The 22,888-nt window shown below is 34.9% G+C and overlaps 1 protein-coding gene across 1 annotated transcript; it reads right to left on the bottom strand.

Moving 5' to 3' along the window:
- Positions 1 to 3,519: 3,519 nt before the first annotated feature.
- On the bottom strand, positions 3,520 to 22,888 carry LOC117419468 (ubiquitin-conjugating enzyme E2 H). Its single transcript, XM_034032231.2, has 7 exons — positions 22,573 to 22,888; positions 11,575 to 11,651; positions 9,270 to 9,344; positions 7,972 to 8,011; positions 6,940 to 6,992; positions 6,203 to 6,331; positions 3,520 to 4,702 (listed from the first exon to the last, which is right to left on the bottom strand). The coding sequence occupies exons 1-7, from the start codon at positions 22,623 to 22,625 to the stop codon at positions 4,578 to 4,580; spliced, it is 552 nt and encodes a 183-aa protein (XP_033888122.1). The 5' UTR covers positions 22,626 to 22,888; the 3' UTR covers positions 3,520 to 4,577.

A 22,888-nucleotide genomic window follows, 5' to 3' on the forward strand; every position in this document is an offset into this window, starting at 1 on the left:
TGCCTGTACGCTTTTTTTTTTGCCATATGTAATGTTTGCACCTTTAATTTTTGTAGTAGTGTACTTTGAAGCATTTAAGAATAATGCTATATTTTCATTGTCTTATTGTAAGTTGATATAAATTGACATTGACTGTCAAGTGTAATTGTATCACCATCTCGTAGCGGGGTGACTCTAGGCTTGTGTAGGAAGAAGTTTTGTAAAACAGTTGCATCTGATGTCTTTTTCTCTAAAGATGCGTTATAAACTTTATCATCTTTACAGTAACTTCAAAGTAGATACATGTTAGAAAAACTATAGCAGAATACTACTGCGCCTGCTCTCCCAACCATTTATCGTCTGGTTTGGTAGTGCAAGATTAGTGCCAGCTCTTTCTGTTTTTTTTTTTTTTTAATGCATTACAGGTTTAGATTGTAATGAAACACTCTAGCAGAGCTAAGAACTACACACAGAGCAATGTAGGAGACTGTCAGTAAGGCTAACTTGTACATGAGATTCCTCTGAATGCTTAGATTGCCATCTTGTGTTGACTAGCTGTAATTACTGTAGTACCATAGAGCAAGATTCATGCAAGCCTTGGCCTTTTTTTCAGTTCATTAGATCATGATAGAGTAACATTGGGAGGAATAATAATGGAAAAGAAAAGGGTCTTAAATGGGAATTTTGCATACAAGCAATGGCCACAAATGAAATATTTCTACGGGAGTGGTTTCACCTTTATTGGAACTATCATATGGATTTTTCATTTCTGCACATATACCCTGTGGTAGTTCCATTACCACCTCAATAGTAAACATATCACGTTTGGCTGCCTTATGTAGACAGGATTCCCTTCTGTAGACCCCTGTGCTTTATTATTCAAAGTTACCATTTACGGATGATTTTTTCTATAATTAACCGATTCCAAGCACACAGTGGGTTAAGACGCTAGCTCCCATGAACAGAAGGTAAGCCATGTGGGTTTACAACTGAAACCTCAGCTGATAAATCTAAATATCAATATCCTTTTAGGTCTGTAAAGCAAAGTATATATAAAACTCAGACTCAATGATATATACACACATTTAATGTTTTTATTAAAAAAAAGTTTACAGTTTTTTTTATTTTATTTTTTTAATGTATTTATACACAACTATTTAAGAGGTTATAATTCTATAGATAGGGCACTGGTCTTTGTGACAAGCATGCCCACTACATAATCACAATGCAAAGGAAAAGGAAAAAAAAAAGAAAGAAAATCAGCTAGACTCAAGATGGAATAAAACGCCCTTTGACTTTTCAAGTATAACACACTAGGTACCAAATACAGTCACTAGTAAAAGAACGGCCATTTCCCATGCTACACAAACTCCTGCTACAGTGCCAGCTGAACTCATATTAAACAAAAATAAAATGAATGGGACATGGTTAAGCCCCAACTCACTCTCTCATGCAGTATGAGAAAGTTTATTGAACTGTGCGGCCAACACACCAGTGAAGTGGAGATACAAATTGGAGTGTGCTTTAACACTGCTGGTGTGAGTCTTGTGTTTCCCATGCAAGTCCCAGCTCTGTCTTTTGACTGCACTTCAGTGAGAAGAGCCTGAAACCAGATACATGGTAGACCGTGCTATTTCTGTCTACGTTCTTTAAAATGAGTTTTCATGCTCAACCAGTTAACTGTAGTGATCACAGTGTTACAAACGGTGGTATAAAAGCAAAATGATGTCGCTGCCAAGTGGGAAAATGAAACACCTGGACGCATACAAGTGCAGTGTCACATTTTCTTTCTTTCTTTATTAATTATAAGGGAAGCACATGGAGTGGAGATAAAGTACTTAATAAATGCCTGGAATCCAAAGAAGGGGGGGTGGGAGAGATCAGGTCTAGCTATAAAAAAAACAAAAAACAACTTAAAAGTACTCCCACTGTTTGATAGCACAGCACAGCAGAGCATGTCTATTTCTTGGGAACACATCTGGCTCTCAGTCTTAATGCAGACATTTTTAACTATAAAAGATATCCGAGGTGCCTCCATGACATTTATTTTGCTTGCAGTTTGTCCTTTGCTTGTAATACAATACTGTATCCGTTTGGAGATTCAATTAAAAAATCCATTAAAAGTGGGGAAACAGAGTTTTATCACTCGGCTACTTCAGTGCCCATGAACGAGAGTTGTTTTTTGTCCCAGTAATTATATACACAGACAGCCCAAAATCTTGCAAAATCATAACTTGAAAAGCAAACTATTTGACCCAAAATGTAGTCAGTTTTGCATGCTAGGCATGTCCTCTTGTTTTATAGGTAGCAACTGCAGTTTCCTGATAACCTATCCCAAAATCAGTTTTGAATGCATCAATGTACAGAACTCCAAACTGAATGCAACAGATTCACTTTGACAGTTTACATTTCCAAAGCGATGACTTATTTATGACCATTCAGCTTTGCTGCTTTTAACATGAGTTTACAAATGAAATCATGTTAATGATTAGACCTCAAAAGAATACTGAAAACAAAGTTATCCTTTAATCCAAGGTGGCAAAGATAATTTTGTACACACACATATATATTTGGGACAAACCCAAATAACCACGAGAGAATGTGTTATTTGCCTGTGCGCCAACACAGAGGCAATTTAGCAGTATAGTCTGACATGCCACAGATTTCTGTTGAACTACAATTCTGTAGCAATTGTGCAAGGAAGGGGCAGGGATTGATATATCTTTGGAGTAGTATTTTCCAACCACAGCTTGAACTGAATGAAAACAGTAACCTTTAAAAGGGTCCCTTATCCAGGTTATTCGCTCAAACAAGCTACATCTACAAGTATTAAAATCCATACATTTTATTTTGAAAATCACCAACCAGCATACTAACTGTCCCTAAAAAAGTCAACACAAGCGATAGGCAAGTTGATAAGGTAAAACAAGTTAAAAGACCAGCAAAATCCCCTTCCCCTGCAAGTACCACATGCTCCTCAAGAGTAATCAAGTTTACAACTACATCTTACATACTTAACTCTATCCTTCCAACAGAAGCCACAAACGCTAGATTTGTTTTTTTAAAGCATACTAGCTCACCAAAGCCCTACATAACTCTGTGACATGTCACAATAAACAAAAGAATGCTAAAAAAAAGTGTGTTTTTTCTTTTTTTTCTTTTTAAAAGCAAACATGCAAACGCAATCCGAATTCTACTTTTCTTACATAAGTGGAACCAAAATGTATTGTGCTTTATTGTGATTATTTGTCTCCCATTCTCTCTGTGGCTAATGAATATTTAAATATAAAAATTAGAAAATGACTGAAATTAAAGTGTGATGTCACATACTATTTAATATGTTTTGTTTTGGGTTTTTCCCTCCCCCAATGTTAAACACTTACACTGATTCTCAACATCTTGAGGAGCAACTTTGTCAGACTGTGGGGCATTTTTTAAAGTCTGAATCCACCTCTGTCATCCTAGTCCTGGAGAAGCCTGAAGACCAGCCAATTGGCACTCCCAGCTGGGGTCAAATACATTTTATTAAGCTTTAAAAAAAAAAAAAAAAAAAAAAAAAAAAAAAAGGAAAAAAGAAATACAAGGTAGAACTAAAATTACAAAATATTGGCTGGTAATGTTTGCACCATTTTACTGCTGATAGAAACTGTGTCTGGTAAACTGTCTGACACGGTTGTCTTGTCAAATGTTTATAAAACTAAAATAAAACTTTTCACAAACAGTGGATAGATGTACTGGCTACTAATTTATATATATATATAGATAGGAAATAAAACACACTTTTGTGTTCAGTCTGAGACTTCCTTCAAAATCGGTAGTTTTTAACCATACCTCAAAGACATGGGTTTTAAATCCTGCCCAGATCGGTACATATAAAAAATAGACTATTTTAAAACACAGTGGTAGCTTTTGACAAGTTTTCAATGGAAGGAAAAAGTCACCTTTATAAAAATGTTCTTGAAGCTACAGTTTTTCTCTTGAACAGCAATCACTGTGCTATAAAACTAAAAAATAAAATAGCCACCAATTGCAATTATAATAGTCATATGTGCAACGCAGCAACCAGCTATGTTCCTATCCAACAGTGTTTAATTACCCAATCAGCTTTACACAATTAAGGGTCTTAAAAAAAAAAAAAAAAAAAATTATAATAATTAACTGGAAGTAAACTTCACATATTAATAGCCATGATGTGACTACCAGTAACAACATCCACATTTCTCTTGATGCACTGGTCATATAGAAAGGGAGACCATCTCTTGGCCTTGTCTACGAAGGTGTCCATTTTGTTCTACAGAGTTCAGTCACACACGATTTAGGTTGACCAACAGGATACAGTGATCATCACATGCATTCAGGCAATGCAGCTACCAAAGTGGAATGTGGGAATGCTATGCGCCTTAGGTTGAGAAACGACAAATGAAGAACATCTAGAGGGTGAGACATACGCCGATGCTAAATCCATAAAAATCCTTGTTTAGTAATTTAAAAAAAAAACAAAAAAAAAACATTGCCTTGTTTAAATATGAATATTATAGTCTGCTTCTCATGGTTAGGAAATCATATAGTCTCTGTTCTGTTAAGGGTCTCTCTTTTTACTACAATTCCATATCCTGGGCCTCATCTTCTGAAAAGTCAGACATTGAGCTCTCGGACGAGCTGTCCCCAGCACCCTCCTCTTGCTCCTTCAGGGCCTCCTCTGTTGCATATTTCTGGATGTATTCTGGGGAAGAAACAATCACAAGACAATTCAAATGAATGGGATCAGGGAACACTCAAGGAACAGTGTTAGGCTGTGAAACAGGCATCCGAGAGGATATCAGCTCAATATGTCTGCATCAGCATGCAAACACCAGAAAACAATGTTGATGTGAACAGATTAACAGTGGATCGACTCACTGGCTACTATAGATACTGTATATGTGTATACATGGGAGCCAGTGATTAGCATCTTCCTTTGGAAAATCGTGCTGGAATCGACCTAATGACCTGTAGATAAAACGCATATTGCATATTAAACAGATATGCAATTGCATATTAACTTAGTTAAATTAATATTTAATAAATATGCAATAGGTTTCTTGCTAAATGTTGCTAAATGTTAATAAATGTGGATTGAAAACGATTGAAAATGTAATTGCATATCACGTCCATTTATATTACGTTTTGTTACCCTTGAAAATATGTAATAATTTCCCATTGTTTACATGTTTAATTGAAAATAGTTAATCTGACTTAAATGTTAATGGAAAGTAACAAGGAATAATAAATATCAATTGCATATCTATTAAATATCAATGTAACATTAATTTAATATGCAATTGCACAGCTATTTAATATTAATTTATTCCACACAATAAAGCGTTACCGATAAAACTACCTAAGGGAACTTTCCCCATGATAAATGTCATAAAAACATAATGTTGTCATTTTAAATGAATATATCATTTTAAAATGTACAGTATGCATATACATGTCCATGACATTCTTATATATCCAATAAGATGTTTCTTACATAAAGTATTAACATAAATTAAACCTTCTAGTTTGTTGTTTAAAGACTCATGGGTGTTTTCAGACACATCTAGGTTTTCTTCAATTGAAAAGTTTCATACATAATTCATGGAATTTATTCAATTCCCAATACCCCATGTTATGATAAAAAAAATGCAATGGTTTCAGTTTTTGCTTATAATATCGAAGGTCGGAAGGCTCCAGAGACAAATACATATTACAAGCGTGTGTAGATATTTAATTAAAATAATAATAATAATAATAATAATAATAATAATAATAATAATAATAATAATATAAACTAAATGTGTGTACACATGCCCTTATTAGGTATGCACTTTAATTACTGTTCTTTACTTTATTCAGTGAAAGAATATTTATCTTTTTAGCAATAGTTTTCTACCTAAACTTTTAATATGAATCTTGAGTGGAGTTTAACTAACTGACTTTTTGGTGTATAATAAAACACAATAACTTCTGTTCTGAACAACCACACTGCAGCATTGCATTTACATACTTAATAGTATAATAAATGCAAAATTAGTTTGGTCCTTCCCTGAAATGCTAATGCTGCAGCAGAATACAGTTCTGTAGTTGAATGTTTCTGAATGGACTTTAAAAAGTACTTGTCTTCCATTTACATAGAATGTATGTACAGATGCAATGGATTAACAGTCTTAAAAAAACCTGGAGTCTGTCTCATACTTGCCTTTAATTTTTTGTTTGTATTCCTCTGGTCGGTGGAGGTACATGGCTGCAGCATCCCCATTTAGAGGATCTATAGGATTAGGATATGCAAGCAGCTGAGGCAGGAACGATTCAAATATATTGGTCAAATCTAGAATATAATAAGGAAAAAATGATCATGTTATTGCCTTTATTGAAAACCATTACACAAAAGGTTTAAACATTTACGGCTGTTATCACAGACCCTAATCAGCACTAACTAGACTAACCTTGCCTCTGGTAAGATTAGGTTGTCGAAGATTTGTACTGATCAGGGTGTGTAAAACCAGCCATTAATCTATTAAACAGATTTACAGCCACACTTTTAAATCATTGTTACTGACATTAACCCATTATTTACAATTAAATTGCTGAATGCATTTCTATAGTTAGCATTGTGAACTCATTTTCAGCACACACATTGATGAATTTTTCCAGTGATCCCAAGCTCTGAGTAAACGGATGTGCTCCATTTCTCCCATTATCAGCATGTTTTCTGAAAGTGATCTTTCTAGGAATGACCTTGTAGCGTTAACGTACAATAAGATAATTAGATTATGCACTGAACAGAGGGCTAGAATTGTACTGTTTATACAGATCTAACAGTTCTAAATATTCACTTTCTTTTAAAACCCTCCTAAATGGTGAAGAGATATACCTCCATTGTGTATCTCCACTGCTTTGTGAACACACTGAATTACAATAGTAAGGTCAACTCACCATAGAGTGCTGTCCATGTTTGGTTAATTACATCTAGACACACAGTTCCTGACCTGGAAAAGAAAAGCGCAACATTTACAAATCATACTGCACACACCCTATTTCACTTTTGATTTAGCAGAACACATTGAACTGTGCCTTATACAGTATTCATTATAAATTACTCAACTACATGGGATGCATAAATAAATAAAACAAACTTGAAACAATATCAGGAAATACTGCATTTGATTCACTGCATGGTTATGGAACAATAGTAAATCAATGCACATTTGGGAATCAAAGAGTTCAAACTGTATTTCCACATTAGCCATTAATATACCAAAGAAACCAGTAGCCACTTAAAAACAATTACAGACAAAAGGGTTTATTTTATGTGTGCCCCTTACAGATGACTTGCATAGATTCTGCAAGTGCATTCGGCACACAAGAGTCTGCAGAGCCATAATTCCTGAAGAGCCAGTCTACAAGGAAACCTCAAACCTGTTTGTAAACTACCTCCATCTGAATTTCACATCCTTCAAATACCACTCATTTGTTGCCGAGACAAGCAGTCACTGAACGAATATATTTATTTGAAGGATTATGTAAACTGTTTGGGTTAGCAAAGACAGAAGAAACAGGACAGTAACCAGCGCCACTGGAATCGACCATATGCAGGATCTAACACTCTTGGGGATATTAACTGAAATTTATCCCCAGGCAGAATTCATCTGTAATCTGATACAGTGATGCGTGCGCTAGCCAAACAGAGACGACTATTTATAATTTAAAAAACTGTGCCAACAGTTGAAAAATAAAATACACTGAAAATACATTTGAAATATATTTGTAAAATAGACAAACAAATGAAGGAACAAAAAGCCAGTACAGTACAGATTTATCAAAGGTCTTTACTCCAAAGTGCAATTATTTATAGGACAGGTAAACAGCTGCAAATGTCAAAAGTTATTTAAATATTTGCTCTGCTATTTATTCTCTAAGTTGGCTCAATGATCACACACATTGTAGAATTTACTTGAAAATACTCACGCTTCATCAATGTTGGGATGAAAAATTTTATTCATGAATCCTGCAACAAACAAAAGATACTGTTACCAGAAAAAAAGGTTAATTTCCAAGCCTGCTTTTAACTCCAGCACAGGTTAACTCTCAATAACACAGGCCCTTGTTTTTTTTTGTTTTAAATCAATGTTTAATTGCAGACAAACACAAATATCTCATCCTACCATTGTGATAAATTACTTTGCACATACAGACACACTAATACAATTTGCTTAATTCCAAACAGACAAAGCAATTATTTAAAAATCTATACACAACAAGCAAGTAAAGAGCTGGGACACTTTGTTTTGCTGTAGCACAGCAGCACACAATGAACTATGTTCGGACATACCATGACCTGCATTCATTGCCATTTGATCATTATATGGAAATGGAATCGCATCTGCAAGCCAGAATTCATAAGTAGGTACATAAGCAGGTCACCATGACCTTTGACACCTTCCAACACTTGTGCGAAGGAATGCCCACACTAACTAATTCTCATGGTATGGATATCCGAATCAGTTTAAAATTGTCAGTTTCACACAAACGTCTGTACAGGTGCTACGGGGGATAAGAATGGAAAGGCAGTGTGGTTTTTGTCGATGCAAAAAATGTGCACAGGCTACATTCAATAAAAAAAAAAAAAGTCAAATGTAAAGTAAGCTGACCTCACACGCTAAATCCAAGTACAGTAGATTTAAAATTACAACCTTTCCCTGAAGAGGACTGGGGTTACTGAGCAGAACATTGGAAAAAACAGTACCTATTTAGACAATTCAATTTTTGTTTAAATTATTTTGTTTAATCAGCTGTGCAAACTGATCATTCGGATAATCCTTATGGAAAATTATTAATTATATATATTATATATATATATATATATATATATATATATATATATATATATATATATATATAGGCATAGAATCTATTGTAATTTTAACCATGAGGCTTTTACTTCTTTTAAATGCCTATTTGTTGTTGTTTTATGTACTTTTAAGACTACCAACCACTTACCAAACATATTCAAATAAAAAAAAATATATATATCATGTTTTATATATTGTGCAATATAATGAATATATTGTAGAATACATTTTGTAACCTTCAATATATTGAAATACATGAACCCTAAACCCCCCCTAGTGATTAAACCTTGCATCAAGACCATATGCAACCAACTATGGGGCTGTCATAGGATCTGTGGCAAACCCTTTTCATTGCGATATAGCTATTTTTTTCTCTAATATAGTAAAGTTGTGTCACCAGTAAGAGATACATACCTATAGATGGAGATTTAAATGGATATTTGTCAGGTAGGTCTACTCGCACTTTCCACACACCCCCTTCATATGGCGCTAAAAGGTTGAAGAAAACAGAAACAGATAAACGTTGCATGGAAAATGGAAAAAACACAAAAAAAGAAGAAAAAAGCTAGTTACAGATACACAGGCTTAGCAGCATCATTTGTATTAAGGCTACTATTTTCACTGTCAGACAACTTATCATGGTTTTATTCAAATATCTCCTAATAAAAGCTACAGTATTACATGTTCTCATCTTATAGCTCTATGACATGTAATAGTCAGTTTATTTTAATTTAGTGTGATCTGATAACTATTTTGATTACGGGTTTTTTTGGAGGAAACTCTGCGCCACACAGTACACAAGTTTCAATGTCTACATTTCTTAGCAGAAACAAGCAGCGGCAGAGTGACAGCCTACACATTCTGAAAGTGGCTTTGTTTCAACAAATTCAGGGGTGTGCAATTTTTGAAAAAACTTCTTGTCCCATGGACAAAATGCTAGAAAATCTACTTGCCCCCTCCCCGTCACACAAAACACACACAAAAAAGTAGAATATAACTTGTTGGATTTTGGTTTTATTTAAGAGTGAATACAATCAATCAATTAGTGATCAACAGGGGTGGATCTAGCCTTGTAGCTTTCAGTGCAGTTTGGGACACATTTGCTAGTAAATTTAAGTAACATACTAAGAGTACAACTATAAGCAGCAATACTTGGAGTTATTCAAATATAAAAATAGGTTCTGTCTGTTATATCCCCCCCACCTCCTCCCTCTCTATAAGCTAATTCAACTCCTGATGTACAGGTGTTTTAGTTTGTTGCATCACAGACACAAAATCATTGCCCAGCTATTTTTCCTTATCTAACATCTTGTCCCATGATGGCTAACGGGAACACTGCTGCAGCATACGTAAACACATTGCCATGAGATTTACAGTCTATTTTATTTTAAAAATACAATATTGTACAGATAATTTCATATAAGCATTTCATTTCTATCATTATAAAAATATATCTGTCAATCTTCATGTTTTAATAGTTTCACAAAATCTATGGATTGTGCATATCCAATAAAGAACTAATCTGTTCTGTTCAAATCTAGAGTGTTTAAAATCTAAAAAAAAATATGTAAATGGCAAAATTGGTTAGAAACACTAAAAATCAAAACAAACCATTACATTTTTTCATAAACTTTACTAGATTGCTGCATTTAAATGTGAGGTTCATGTATTAAGAAAGCAGTATCACTTATTTGCTAATTTACCAAAAGTGTAAACAATACCTTAAAGTTTAAAAGATTAGTCTGTGCCTTGCCAGAGGCTCTCTTGGCAGCCATTTCTGTTTTTTTTTTTCCCCACAGCTAGCCAATCAGAAGTGATAGGGGTGGGACAAACACTTTAAATGTTTGTGTGTAGGTGCTAGACTTCCACAATTCAGTTTTCAGAAACTTGTGTGGCTCTTTAGAAATATACCCGGAGTGTTTTTCTATAACAGAATTAACAGAGGAAAAACAAATACATAAAAATATTTGTCCAACAGGCAAAGCAGAATGGTAAAACTTGTTGTTGGAAGCTTATTTATGACACTACTTTTATACAACATTTGAGCTTTAATAAATGCTGTACCTGCGGTTGAAATAGTGGTTGTGGGGAGTTTGGTTCTTTTTCATAACACTCTGTCCTAATATTACTATTTTAGTCTATTTATTGGTATTTGATACCAATTCTAGATTGGAGACAGCTGTTTCCGATGTAAACACAAGTTTGTTTAGAACCACATAGTAGCAACAAATCAATAAGGTGAATGGGGGGCTTGTGACAAATGACTGTGGTGCCCTATAACTGGCCAATTACAGTCTTTCTGCATTGGGTGTATTTTATTTAATTTCTTTCTTTCAGTTACACCCAGAAAACCTAGGAAGTAAAAGCTGGGCATGGCTAGACTAAAAGGGAAAAAAGGTAGTAAAACAATTGCATTTAACAAAATGTATTTTTTTTTGTAAGGCCAAAAATGCCTCAGACCAGCGACAGTTGAGAAAGCTGGTCGCACAACTATTTGAAGGCCCATAAACACAGACTATCAGAACAATACAATATTCCCAAACAGACACATATATATTCCCAAGATATGCTGGATAAAGTCAGGAAATAGCTGTGTAAACCAATGGTGAAATTGAAGTGACAAACTCAAGCTATGAATCAGAGTTTACTCCATTTAGTACTCCCTTCCCCACCAAAGTAGTAGCAAGACCTGTAAAATAAATTGGAAATATACACTTACTTCCTTGTGGTCCATAAAACTTCACTACAAATTCATTGAGTCCTCCCAGGATGGTAACTTCATGTTTACTTTCAATACTGCACAGGAGTTAAGAAGAATGAGCTGGACGTGCATGTATTCAGCTTATTTCATTAATTTAAAAGAAATTTTAAAAATTTAGAATACGTTCTTGTGTCTTAAAGATCCAGTATCTCAGTTTAAATGCATAGTGTTGTACATCCATTCTTTTTCTTGCCTTACCTGAAAATGTTTTCGTGCACAGTTTGGACGTTCTCGCCATTTCGGAGAGACCTGCCTCCTGTTGGGTTACCCAAGTGTATTTCAGATATAGGTCCCGGAAATAAAATTCCACCCATTAAAGTAATGATAGAAGTTCTTAAAATTATGTTTGTTATAAACATTTACAAATTATTTATTTATTTATTTATTTATGTATTTATTGAGATGTGTCTGAGATCCATGGGCCTGACCTCAGTCAAGAATAAAAGGATAAACAGGCAAAATAAAACATTTACATAGTCTAGTCTACACATACCATACACTAAGCAAACTTATTTTAAGGTTGTAGTATTAATTACAACAACAACAGACAGTTATAAAAAAAACTGTTGTTGTGTTTTATATATTGCTGTCAACAGACAAAGATACTTTTAGGGACTTTCAGAGTTGGTTGATATTTTACTAATTCAAAAGGTGTGCAAGTCCTTTTTTTCTATTACAGTAACGTTCCACCGACATAAAAAATGAATTAATGAATAAACATAACCTATTCAAAATGCCGGAATGACAGTTCAGAATGGCCAGGCTTGTGGTTAAGAACAGGGCACGAGATGACAACTGAACACTGGTTCTGACCACAGTGGTCTTGGAATTTCATTTACTGTATATAATTACCGCTGCAGTTGACATTTTACAAAAAAAATAATGACATTTTAATGGTGTCTAAAGTTACAAAAATAAAATCTCTCTAAAACCCACTGAGCTCATTCATCCCAGAATGCACAGCTGCACATTAGAAATGGACACTGCAGCTTCAATGCAAGTTACTACTGCAAGCTTGCACAATATAAACACACAAGGTGTCACTTGTACCCCGATGTCACGTGCATCAGTCTGGACAAAGTGATCCCAGTGGTCCAGATGGTTTTTGCTTGGGGCCCTTATTCATCCAGCACAGTTCATGTGCATTTCCATATTCAGGGATGCCAAACTGTAGCCAAGCTCTGAGTTGCCACCTAAATCTGTCACCATGTTCTCGTCCCTGGAATCTGTGTACTGGCAAATCAATGCCAAGATATCAGAAGATCAGATTTCATGAGTGCAACACTGTCCGTGCTTAGCACAGCTGATCAGAAACACAACAAGACAATACTGACAGGGTTTTCCTGTCTCACTGGCTGCTAAAGATCATTTATATTTTTTGTCACTGATTTCTATTTAAAAGGATTTATATACCGAAGAAACAAACCACAACCTCATATGTATATTTATATATATTAAAAAAAACACCTCCTCATCTTAATCTGATTAATGCAGCGTGTATAAGAAGAAATTAAGTTAAATTAAGTGAAGTGTTCCATAGTTGGTCCATAATCTGGAACTTGGTCACAAACTTTCTAAAAACCCAACTGTGCGGCAAATTCTAAAACAGCAGTGGCAAGTAATGGAACTGGATTAGCATAATACACGAAACCAAAACAAACCTGCAGGGCATGCAGAAACCATGCGACAACTGTCTCAACTGGCCTAGAGATACACTTATAAAAAGATCCTAACAAAGTCAATTTTATAGCTGAAAAAAAAAAGTGTAATCCCCCCCCCCAAAAAAAAGCTACTCCTTAGAAATGAACACACATATCAAGCACCTAACTAAATTTTTATATAAATGGCGTTGGCCAAAAAAATTGTTCACTTGATCCCAGAACCCTTTGTTATTAAAACTACTTGAGAAAAAGTTTCAATAGCAACGAAACAGAAACTTTTTCCCTTCCTGAAGCAACACCCTGTTAAACCTTGCATGCATCTCAGTCTCAATCCAGGACTACAAGACACCTTGCAGCCAACAAACCAACTCACAAATCACATGGAGACCACTTCAGCTGGAATGCAAATATGTAAACAGCTCTTACCTCATGCCTCATGTTTCCGCTGCTTCTAAAGGGTTACATTTAACTCTACATTTACTCGAAGCCTGTATGAAGCTACTTATAAGCTAGACAGACAGGAAATAGGCCTCCTTATTGCAGAAGTTTCAAGCAACATTTACAAGAAGATGGAATTTAGTCTCAGTTGCAAAAATGTGAGTAGTGCAACCTTATATTTTGAACAATGTGACGTTCTTTAAATAGGAGCCCAAATCTAGATTCTCGTAGTACAAGTGGAACAGCAAGAAATTCAGTAACCATCAGAAAAAATACAGCGGCACCATGGCATCAAGGCACCATTTTTTGTGAAGAAAAAACAAACTTAAATGTTACTGCTAGTAAGCAACAATTAAGGTACCAAAACAAGTGCTCTGCCTCAGGGTTCTATCCATTGTCTCTGAGTGTTAATGAGCTAGGTAATCACATGACCAAGCACGGAGTGACTCAGTGCTGAAGTGGTACATAGGGATGTGCTGGATTTGTTTTTATCTTTGTACAAAAAAAAAAAAAATGTATATCTGAATTGTATACCCAAGCGCAGCTGTGTCTTTAAACTCATAGGAAAACCAGGAATAGATTAAACTGCTATTCAATGGAAGTTTTATTTCCATCCCTGTAAGTTAAAAAAAAAAAAAAAAAAATTATACTTAGCCAGCAAGACAGATACATTATTATAGAAGATAATTAAATGGTCTGTCTAATCTCAGCTAGCATTTATAAAAAGAATGGATTTATATTTAGTTGTCCATATCCACTTTACTAGTAAAAAGGCACATTCAACAATAATTAAAAGTAGCCCAATAATTATTATGCTACACTAACAAAATTGTTCAGATTTTTTCATTCATCCCAATTTTGTACCAAGAGTACTTTATTGGATTTTATGTTGGTAATTTGTCTTCAATTTTACTAGAACTTTGCTCTGTGTCTTGCATATTTGGACAAAGCCACAACCAGTCATTTTTATGTTTAGCATACAATTAATATGCAAAATGCTTTGATCAGCAGTGTTGTGCATAAATGAAATGCAACATTTATAATGCCCTAAAACGAAAACTGTATCTTTACTGCAGAGCCAAGAGTTACTTCTGATTTAAAATTAAAGAGTAGATGAAAGGCAGGAAGCATGATACACTATTGTTCTCGACTGATCTGTACCAACTTCCCATTCCAATTCAATCCAATCAACTGAATTCACACTGTTAAGCTTTATATTCACACTAGAATACTTGTAGAGCTCTATTGTAAAACCTTCACATTTCCTTCCTTTGATGTATCTCACCTTAACATTTAGATTGAAATTACACTAATAGAAATGTGTCAAATGGAAACATTGTAACAGAACAAAATATAATTCAGGATTGTTAATAAATAAAAAAAGACCCAAAATAAAACTTTCCTGATTTGAAGTCCGTCTCCCTTCTTATAATTAGATCTATCTGAAATTGAAGTAGCCCTCCACTGCATGTACACATATGAACAGAGACAGATTCTGCATTGTACCCCAAGGGATAGTCTGTATACTTTTGCATACTGTAAAAAAAAATGTAACAGTTGTGACAGATTGTCTAACCCTGTGTACAGTACACACAAGGAGTGTTGCTATTTAATTCCAACTCAAAATAAAAAAAGTAACAGTACCAAGTTAGTTTTTTCCTTATGCTTCTGTTGGTAACTCCCAATATTCATCTTTTGTGTGTGTTTTTTTTTGTCTGTACATTTAACTCAAACAAACCAATACACTTGTTTTTCCAAGCACTTCCAATTAACTGCAGCCGTACACATCCTCACTGGTGACTACAAAACACAGTATCACTAACTCAGCTCACAAGCACAGAGAAAACCTCCAACTAAATTGATAGCACAGCACTTGTAAGGCACCTACTACAGAACGGGGAGGGGGGAGGTTGCTAAGTTTTGCACGTCTTCTTTTTACTCAACCCTCCACGTACGTCTGAATTTCACAATGTGGACTGCTGGCATATTGTGTTGACTAACTTCCCCTAGAATGCTAAATCAAACCAAAAATGTTATTCTAAAATGCTGGTTAGGGGTCCCCCTTTGTCTTCAATGACCACTACACAGAGAAGTCATGAAACACATGAACAAATAACACTTATATCTTACTGTTATACTTGGATGTGTGCTTTTGTTGGTAGGACATGTAAAGTCACATGGCTGCTGTGAAGCACAGCAGTGGATCTGTTAAAGCCTACATTAATGTAAACACTTTTATAGAAGTTCAAATGAGTTTTAGAAAGCAAGTTACAGTTGGCAAGACGTTTCATTTCTTTAGGAACATTAGAAGTACATTAATGAGGAAACCAAAAACGTGTATGACTGTCTGTGCCACGGGGTTAGAATATAACTAATGTAGGCACATACAGAGGATCCTTTATTTTATTATACACTTCTAGTTTGCAATCCATAAAGAAATTTTTTTAGTCGCATTTGCTACCATTTTAGTCGTAGTCTGGAGCCCTGTACCTAATAGTACAGTAGTTCAAGGACTGGGTAAAATGTATTGGTTTAACAATTTCTCCAGAGATTTATTTATTTATTTATTTATTTATTTATTTATTTATTTATTATCCCCCAAAACATACATTTTAGGATTAGAACAAAACCGATGCTATATAACTTAAGAAGAAATGCATGGCCCTCTGAAAATCACGGACAACTGAGTAGACACAGAAATATTTCTAATAGAACCAGAAAAGTGTCACAGCTGTGCCATTAAACTTCCTTATTTTACATCACGCTGAAATGTGCCTACTCACAATTACACTTTCATCATTTCCTCTGTACAGTGTCTGACTGTGATAGGGTGCCAGCTCGCCCCTATAATGTGTATTATTATTTTCACTGTTTTCATTATGCTTTTCATTATTATAATTATTGTTTGTTTTGGATTGGCAGGGAGGGGGTTAAATTCCTCTTTGCAAAATACATGTGAGACAAAGGATTTTACCTGGCTTTTATGTTCTGTGGCTGGAGCCCAATTAATCAATAATTAACAATTAAGCAATTGCGGCTCCAGCCACATTCTCACATATATTTTGCAGGGAGGAATTTAACCCCCTCCCTCACGATCCAAAACAAACAATAATTATTATAATGAAAATCATAATGAAAACAGTAAAAATAATAATACTACACAAATTAATGGGGGCGAGCTGGCAGCCTATCACACCGACACATTTTTAAATGTACTTCAGTACACACCCAAGAACACATTTTGCACCCATCAGTCCAACCAAAGCAAACAATCTGAACCTTGGAATTTCAAGAACATGTACTGGTACTTTAATAGTCTTTAAAGCATTGGTCAATACTACAGTAACAAGACAGGCATACTATGGAGAAATACCACTACAGCAGACTAATGTTTCTCTATAGTAATGTATAATAAAGGTGGTTTTCAGTAAAGTCTAAGCTGTTTTTATCTCTGAAAGGCAGATCCTACTGAGGACCTTTCAGTCACTTATCTGTTATTTTCCACTTTACTCTGAGTTAAAGAAAAATAAAAAAACACAGGCAAAAGGCACAACCGATTCTGTGGTTAAAACTTTCCTTCAGGTCACAGGGTTTCCACCATCACTATGTTGCACAAAACAGGAAACTACGTGGGAGAGGTTATTTTGTTTGCATCTCGCAAAACTGGTTTGTTTGTGAATATATTAATAAAAGGAAAAATTTGAATGAAAAGTTGTTGCATCTGTTAGTATTATACTTAGCCTAGGCCTGCAAACTCAGACTGTCAGTTAAGCCTCAAAATAGCAATCGATTAACTGGGCACTAAAAATATAATTGTTCTGATAAATATCAATGATTGTTCCGCTCACATACATTTCCGCTCCATTCCTCTCCCCCCGACGTGATTATTTTAATATCATTGCTGTTAAGTAAAAGCTTGTGCACAACAATTGAATACGAGGGGTAATTACACCTTGGTAGCATCAGGGAAAAAAAAAACACAACATTCACAACAAGCCTAAAGCATGCTTAACATACTACAGGGGTGTTACTAAACTATTTATTCCAAACAGATTACAGTACTGTGGAATGTAATCTATATAAACGAGACACAGGTTTATAAAAACGGTCTTTATTTAGTGACAGCTGCAACATCACGTATTGCATCTTGTTAATACTGTACCACCTAACCTTCACAAATCTGTGAACCACACAATGTGGAAATTCCTGCCTAAAACATAATAATAATAATAATAATAATAATAATAATGATGATCGTTACTCCAAAATTGCGTTCACTGATCATTTATTTGTATTACTTTTTTTTTTTTTTTTTTTTAACATTATTGAAGAATGTTAAATCTTCATCACATCAGTTAATTTTGAAACTCCAAAGAAGCACAAACTATATATAGTCAGTTTTCTTTAATGTGCACAATGTATTTACAGGCTCTTTGCCAGGAATACAAGCCTGGCGTCCTGCTCTGGATCCAAGGCAGCATGCTTTTTTGTTGTTGTTTTTTACATTGAATACACAGAGGCGTGTACTTACAAAGCATTTTCAAAACTTATTGGCTGGTAGGATGGGACCAGGATGGGGCAAATCAGATGCTGGTTAATACCAGCAGGAAAAGAAAAACACACCCACTGCAGGGCGTTCGGTGCCATTTAGTTGATAAACTTAAATAATGTTATTAACTATGCACGTTCAAAAAACGTAACTATTGAATTGATTATCCAGTATTTATATCGATGTATATAAGAGGAATGGAATCGATCGAAAAATCGATTTTCGATTTAATCATAGCAGCCCTACTGCACACATTAATATTAGTGTTGGGACAAACATTTTGCATATTCACACAATGTATTCCTTGGCAAAAACGACAAATATGTTCCTAAACCATTTGATATTGGGGTAGCTGGTTTATTTTACTCCCGAGAGATTTATTTACAGTGCCATGGTATCAAATGAACCTTTTGTGTTCCACCTAATTCAAATTAAAAATGTGCATGTTCATTCCAGCACTACCTAACATTGATTAAAAAAAAAGGATCTCCTGCTTGTGTTCATTCACAGCTCCGTAAAAATAATTACTTTACATTTAGAATGACATTGGTGTTGTTTGAAATAACTAATAGCATTTCACTTAAAACACTTTCAATAAATGGCCCAAAGCTTATGTGAATGAAGTGGTTTCAAAGATGCTGCAGAAACACTGCTGATACACAGTGTTCATTTAAATAGTTCACAAACTTATACAATCACAAAGGCTCCTTCAAACTCTAACCATCTCCGATCTCTCGAAGTCGGGTCTTAAAACTATTACAGCCAGTAAGAGCAATAAAGCCATAAATCTGGGTTTTCTGAAGCCAACAATATGCAATCAAAGAAACAAGAAATTGACAGTTGCCTAAGGAAAGGGTTATCAGAAGCAGTTCTACTATGTTTCTTTGTGAAGTACCCAAATGTTGTTTTGGGGGTAGGTTAAGGTACAGGTTATTAAATATAACACCTGCATCTCAGGTTATGGAAAGACTGATAATGTCATAAAAAGGCTAAGGAGGGCATAAAATGCCAGCATTAGCAGTACTCTGCAGATATCTACAGACCAACTGGTGGCTGGATATGGAATCCCACTGAACCAACAGATTTCTTTGCAATGCAGCCGACACACCATTTCTCAATTAAGACAAATAATCCAAAATAACCCTAATGGATTAGACAGACTGTACAAAACTAGAAACAAGGAGTAGAGGAAATAAATGGACACACACTCTCTTGCCATAGCAGCAAGCCCCATTTTTAAAAGGTCTACAAGGAGGCTAAGAGTCTATCATAAAAATGTAAATCATGAAAATTCAAGGTAGTAATTGTGTTCACAATGTGACAGACAGGCGGTAACAAACAGTGCAAACTGTAACCGTCAAATCTATTGAATGAAACCCCAAAAGTTACTGTGACATGTGATAGAGTTTCATGTATGGATATCACAGTATGAACGATAAAAGGAATAACAAGCGTATTCCTTTCTGAAATGCAGCAAAGCTGACTCCTGGCAAAAGCAGAAAGTGACCGGAGTCTATAGTTTTAGAAAGCAAAGTGGGTCACTTGCACACAAATGAGTCAAGTTTCTTATTTTAGGCTTTAACCAATAAAAAGGCAGAATGAAGCAAACACAAAGAACACACTGTGTATTCCACCTGTGCTGAAATGTTGATTTTAGTAGTTTGGGACAGTGTAGGCCAATCTACAGTAGTTCATTATATTTACAAAGTGCATTAATCATAATATGGATCACATTTTGAGAAGACCATATATGCTTAGTTAGGATCTGTATGGGATTTCTACAGTGCTACATTTGCAAACACAAGGCAGGGTCTGGAGCACAAGTATAAAATGATTACACAACACTAAACCCCTACCAGTGCATATGGTTTCCCCTCCCCCACACCTCTCCAACTGCTGCTCTGTACACACATTCGTATGTTCTGTCACTCCACAGGCAGCTCCGGAACCAGGTTTCGATAATTACAGACAGCAACAGCTTTGGGGGTTACAGCTGACTGGTATCTCCCATAAGCTACAAGTTTCGACAGGGACTTAGTGATGTATTGAAGTTATGGCCAACACATGTCCTTTACATACAGATACTACAGTAAAAAAAACACAGATGCCAACACACACACAAAGCATTCCTTCCAATAAAAGAAACAAAACATGTAGAATTATTTCCAAATTCCCTGTGTATATAAACAGGCTTTGTTGTCAGTCTATCAGCTGTTTCTTAAGTCCCACCCTCCGTCCGTTTCCGGATAGTAACAGAACGACCAATCAGAATACAACAATTCTCCTTGCTCGCAGACACCAACAAAACAACTCCACACAGCTCGACATTTAAAACCAAAATTCTCAAAATACAATACTGTTAAATAAATAAATTGTGTCGTAAGAATCGTGCATAAACACATTTGAGAACAACAACGTATAACGCAAATGTTTATTTTATTAGCATCTAAAACATCTGCTCAACTATTTTGGGCCTAATTCGTAAGAGGGATATCAGGAATCCAGCTTGTAGTGATTTCAACACTTACATCGTACATAAAATTAGCGAATGACAAAAATAACTGCCCTCCAAGACAATACATGAACGGATAATATTTAGGGGTTACATGCTTCAATAATCGCGACATTACACGAAGCTCATGCAGAGCAGTCTCGGGTTGACAAACTAGCCTGAATGAAAATACATTAATAGAACTGTTAGTTTACATTTCATATCTTTAAAACGCTAGTAATAAAACTGCAAAGAAACGATCGAAGAGCTTATCAGCTCAGATTTAGGCCAAGGTAACCAGTGCTTACTATGTAAACAGCATCCATCAATTAATTCCACGTTCTAAATTTTTAAAAAGAAAAGTAAAACATTTCTCAAATCAACCAAAACTTACAAGTGTTACAAATAAATAATTAAACACCAAAATCCAGCTGACTAGCAGAAACAATTTACTATTGCTTTTTGGATACAAAATGTACAGGCCTAGGCTGAACCCTACCTCACTGCCTCAGTCCGAAAGCTTTTCTTTCAATTCTTTACATACACTATTTCACTTCAGCAAAAAAAAACAACCCAAAAAACCGAGAACTGTACAGACTACTGGGAAATCCAGCAGTTTATGCTATAAGAGGTCAAGTGCTAAAATAAAACGGCCAAGGTAAGAGGTGTCATATTAAATAACCAAACAGACTTTAATACAAAAGAGCAATCTCACAAACTACCACCTTTATTTCTGTTATCACTTCCATTCTACATCGTGACGAAACTTTTCAAAATAACATAAAGGCCTTTAATTAAATACTACATGGTATGTATGAGAAACGCCTAATTTGATCCCACTCCCTATGATTCACGAGTTCAAAAATAAAACCATGGAAATTTAACAAAGACCCAAGTCACAACAATATTTTAAATGCAAATTGTTTTCAGTACGATGACCTACCTTGTGATCTCTGTGCGATTTCATCTAGTGCATTTCATTTCTATTTAAAAACAAGAAAATTACCTTAAATGTTTAACCATGCTACAACTAAATTATAAAGAATAATAATAAAAAAAATCATACATATATATATATATATAAATGGATAATTCATATGTATGTAGTATTAGCATACGTAGACACTGCAGTTTCTTTCCATATAATAAATCACCCATGGTAAACACTATCAACAGTTCAAACTTATTTTAATAAGGCAGACTATTTTAAACGTCGTGTGTGTTTTTCTAAACCAGACAACAAACACTGACATTTTCTTTTTTGCTTTTAAGTAATTAAGCATCATATTAAAAATGCGGATATTACATAAAACATTTTAATGGAATTGCATTTGTTAATGTCCCTGACTGCTCTATTCAGATCGTTCTAAAACGAATTAAAACGTTACGATTCAAATATTTAAAGCGCATAACAACAATTTTATCACTATTGTAAATATGCAATGCAGTTTTAATGTATACTGTTTTTTTTTATTATGCAGTACAAAGCTTGGAAATTTTGGTTAAAACATTTCTATATTTATATAAAAATCGCTTGATGTTTTGCTTGCCAACACAATCAACATTACCTAAAATATTATCCATAATGACAATATTCTTCATGGTCGCAACATTATTAATCTTATCAGAATATAAAAATAAAGAGTTACAAAAATCTTAACATCCTTATCAAATAAAACCTTTCTTAGTCTTAACCTACTGGTCGATTGATATACAATCAACAAAACATTGACATTCACAAAATGCACCTGTTGTCATTACGATGTTTAACATTAAATATAAAAATCTTTTCTTCTGTTTATGTTCTGAAAGGATACAGTTTCACCACGTCGGTATCCATTCGCCTTTTACCCGGACTTGGAGACGACATTTTATATCCCTGTGCAGAATAACAATGTTATAATCTTCTCAGTTAGACACCTGGATGCTTGATAATTACGTGTTTTATATATATATATTTGACTTGCTTGTACAGATTTCTTGACGATATAAAAAATATCGAGCCCTACACTTTCTCTCTGCAGCTATTTCACTCTATCTCGGTCCCCCTGTCTCTCCTCTCTGTCCTGAAGCTTCTATCCCTCCGCCGATGACATCATCACGTGGTGACAAACGAGTAAAGGGAGGAGTCTT

Source organism: Acipenser ruthenus, chromosome 14 (genome assembly GCF_902713425.1).
Source record: "Acipenser ruthenus chromosome 14, fAciRut3.2 maternal haplotype, whole genome shotgun sequence".
In the NCBI taxonomy this organism is placed as follows: domain Eukaryota; kingdom Metazoa; phylum Chordata; class Actinopteri; order Acipenseriformes; family Acipenseridae; genus Acipenser; species Acipenser ruthenus.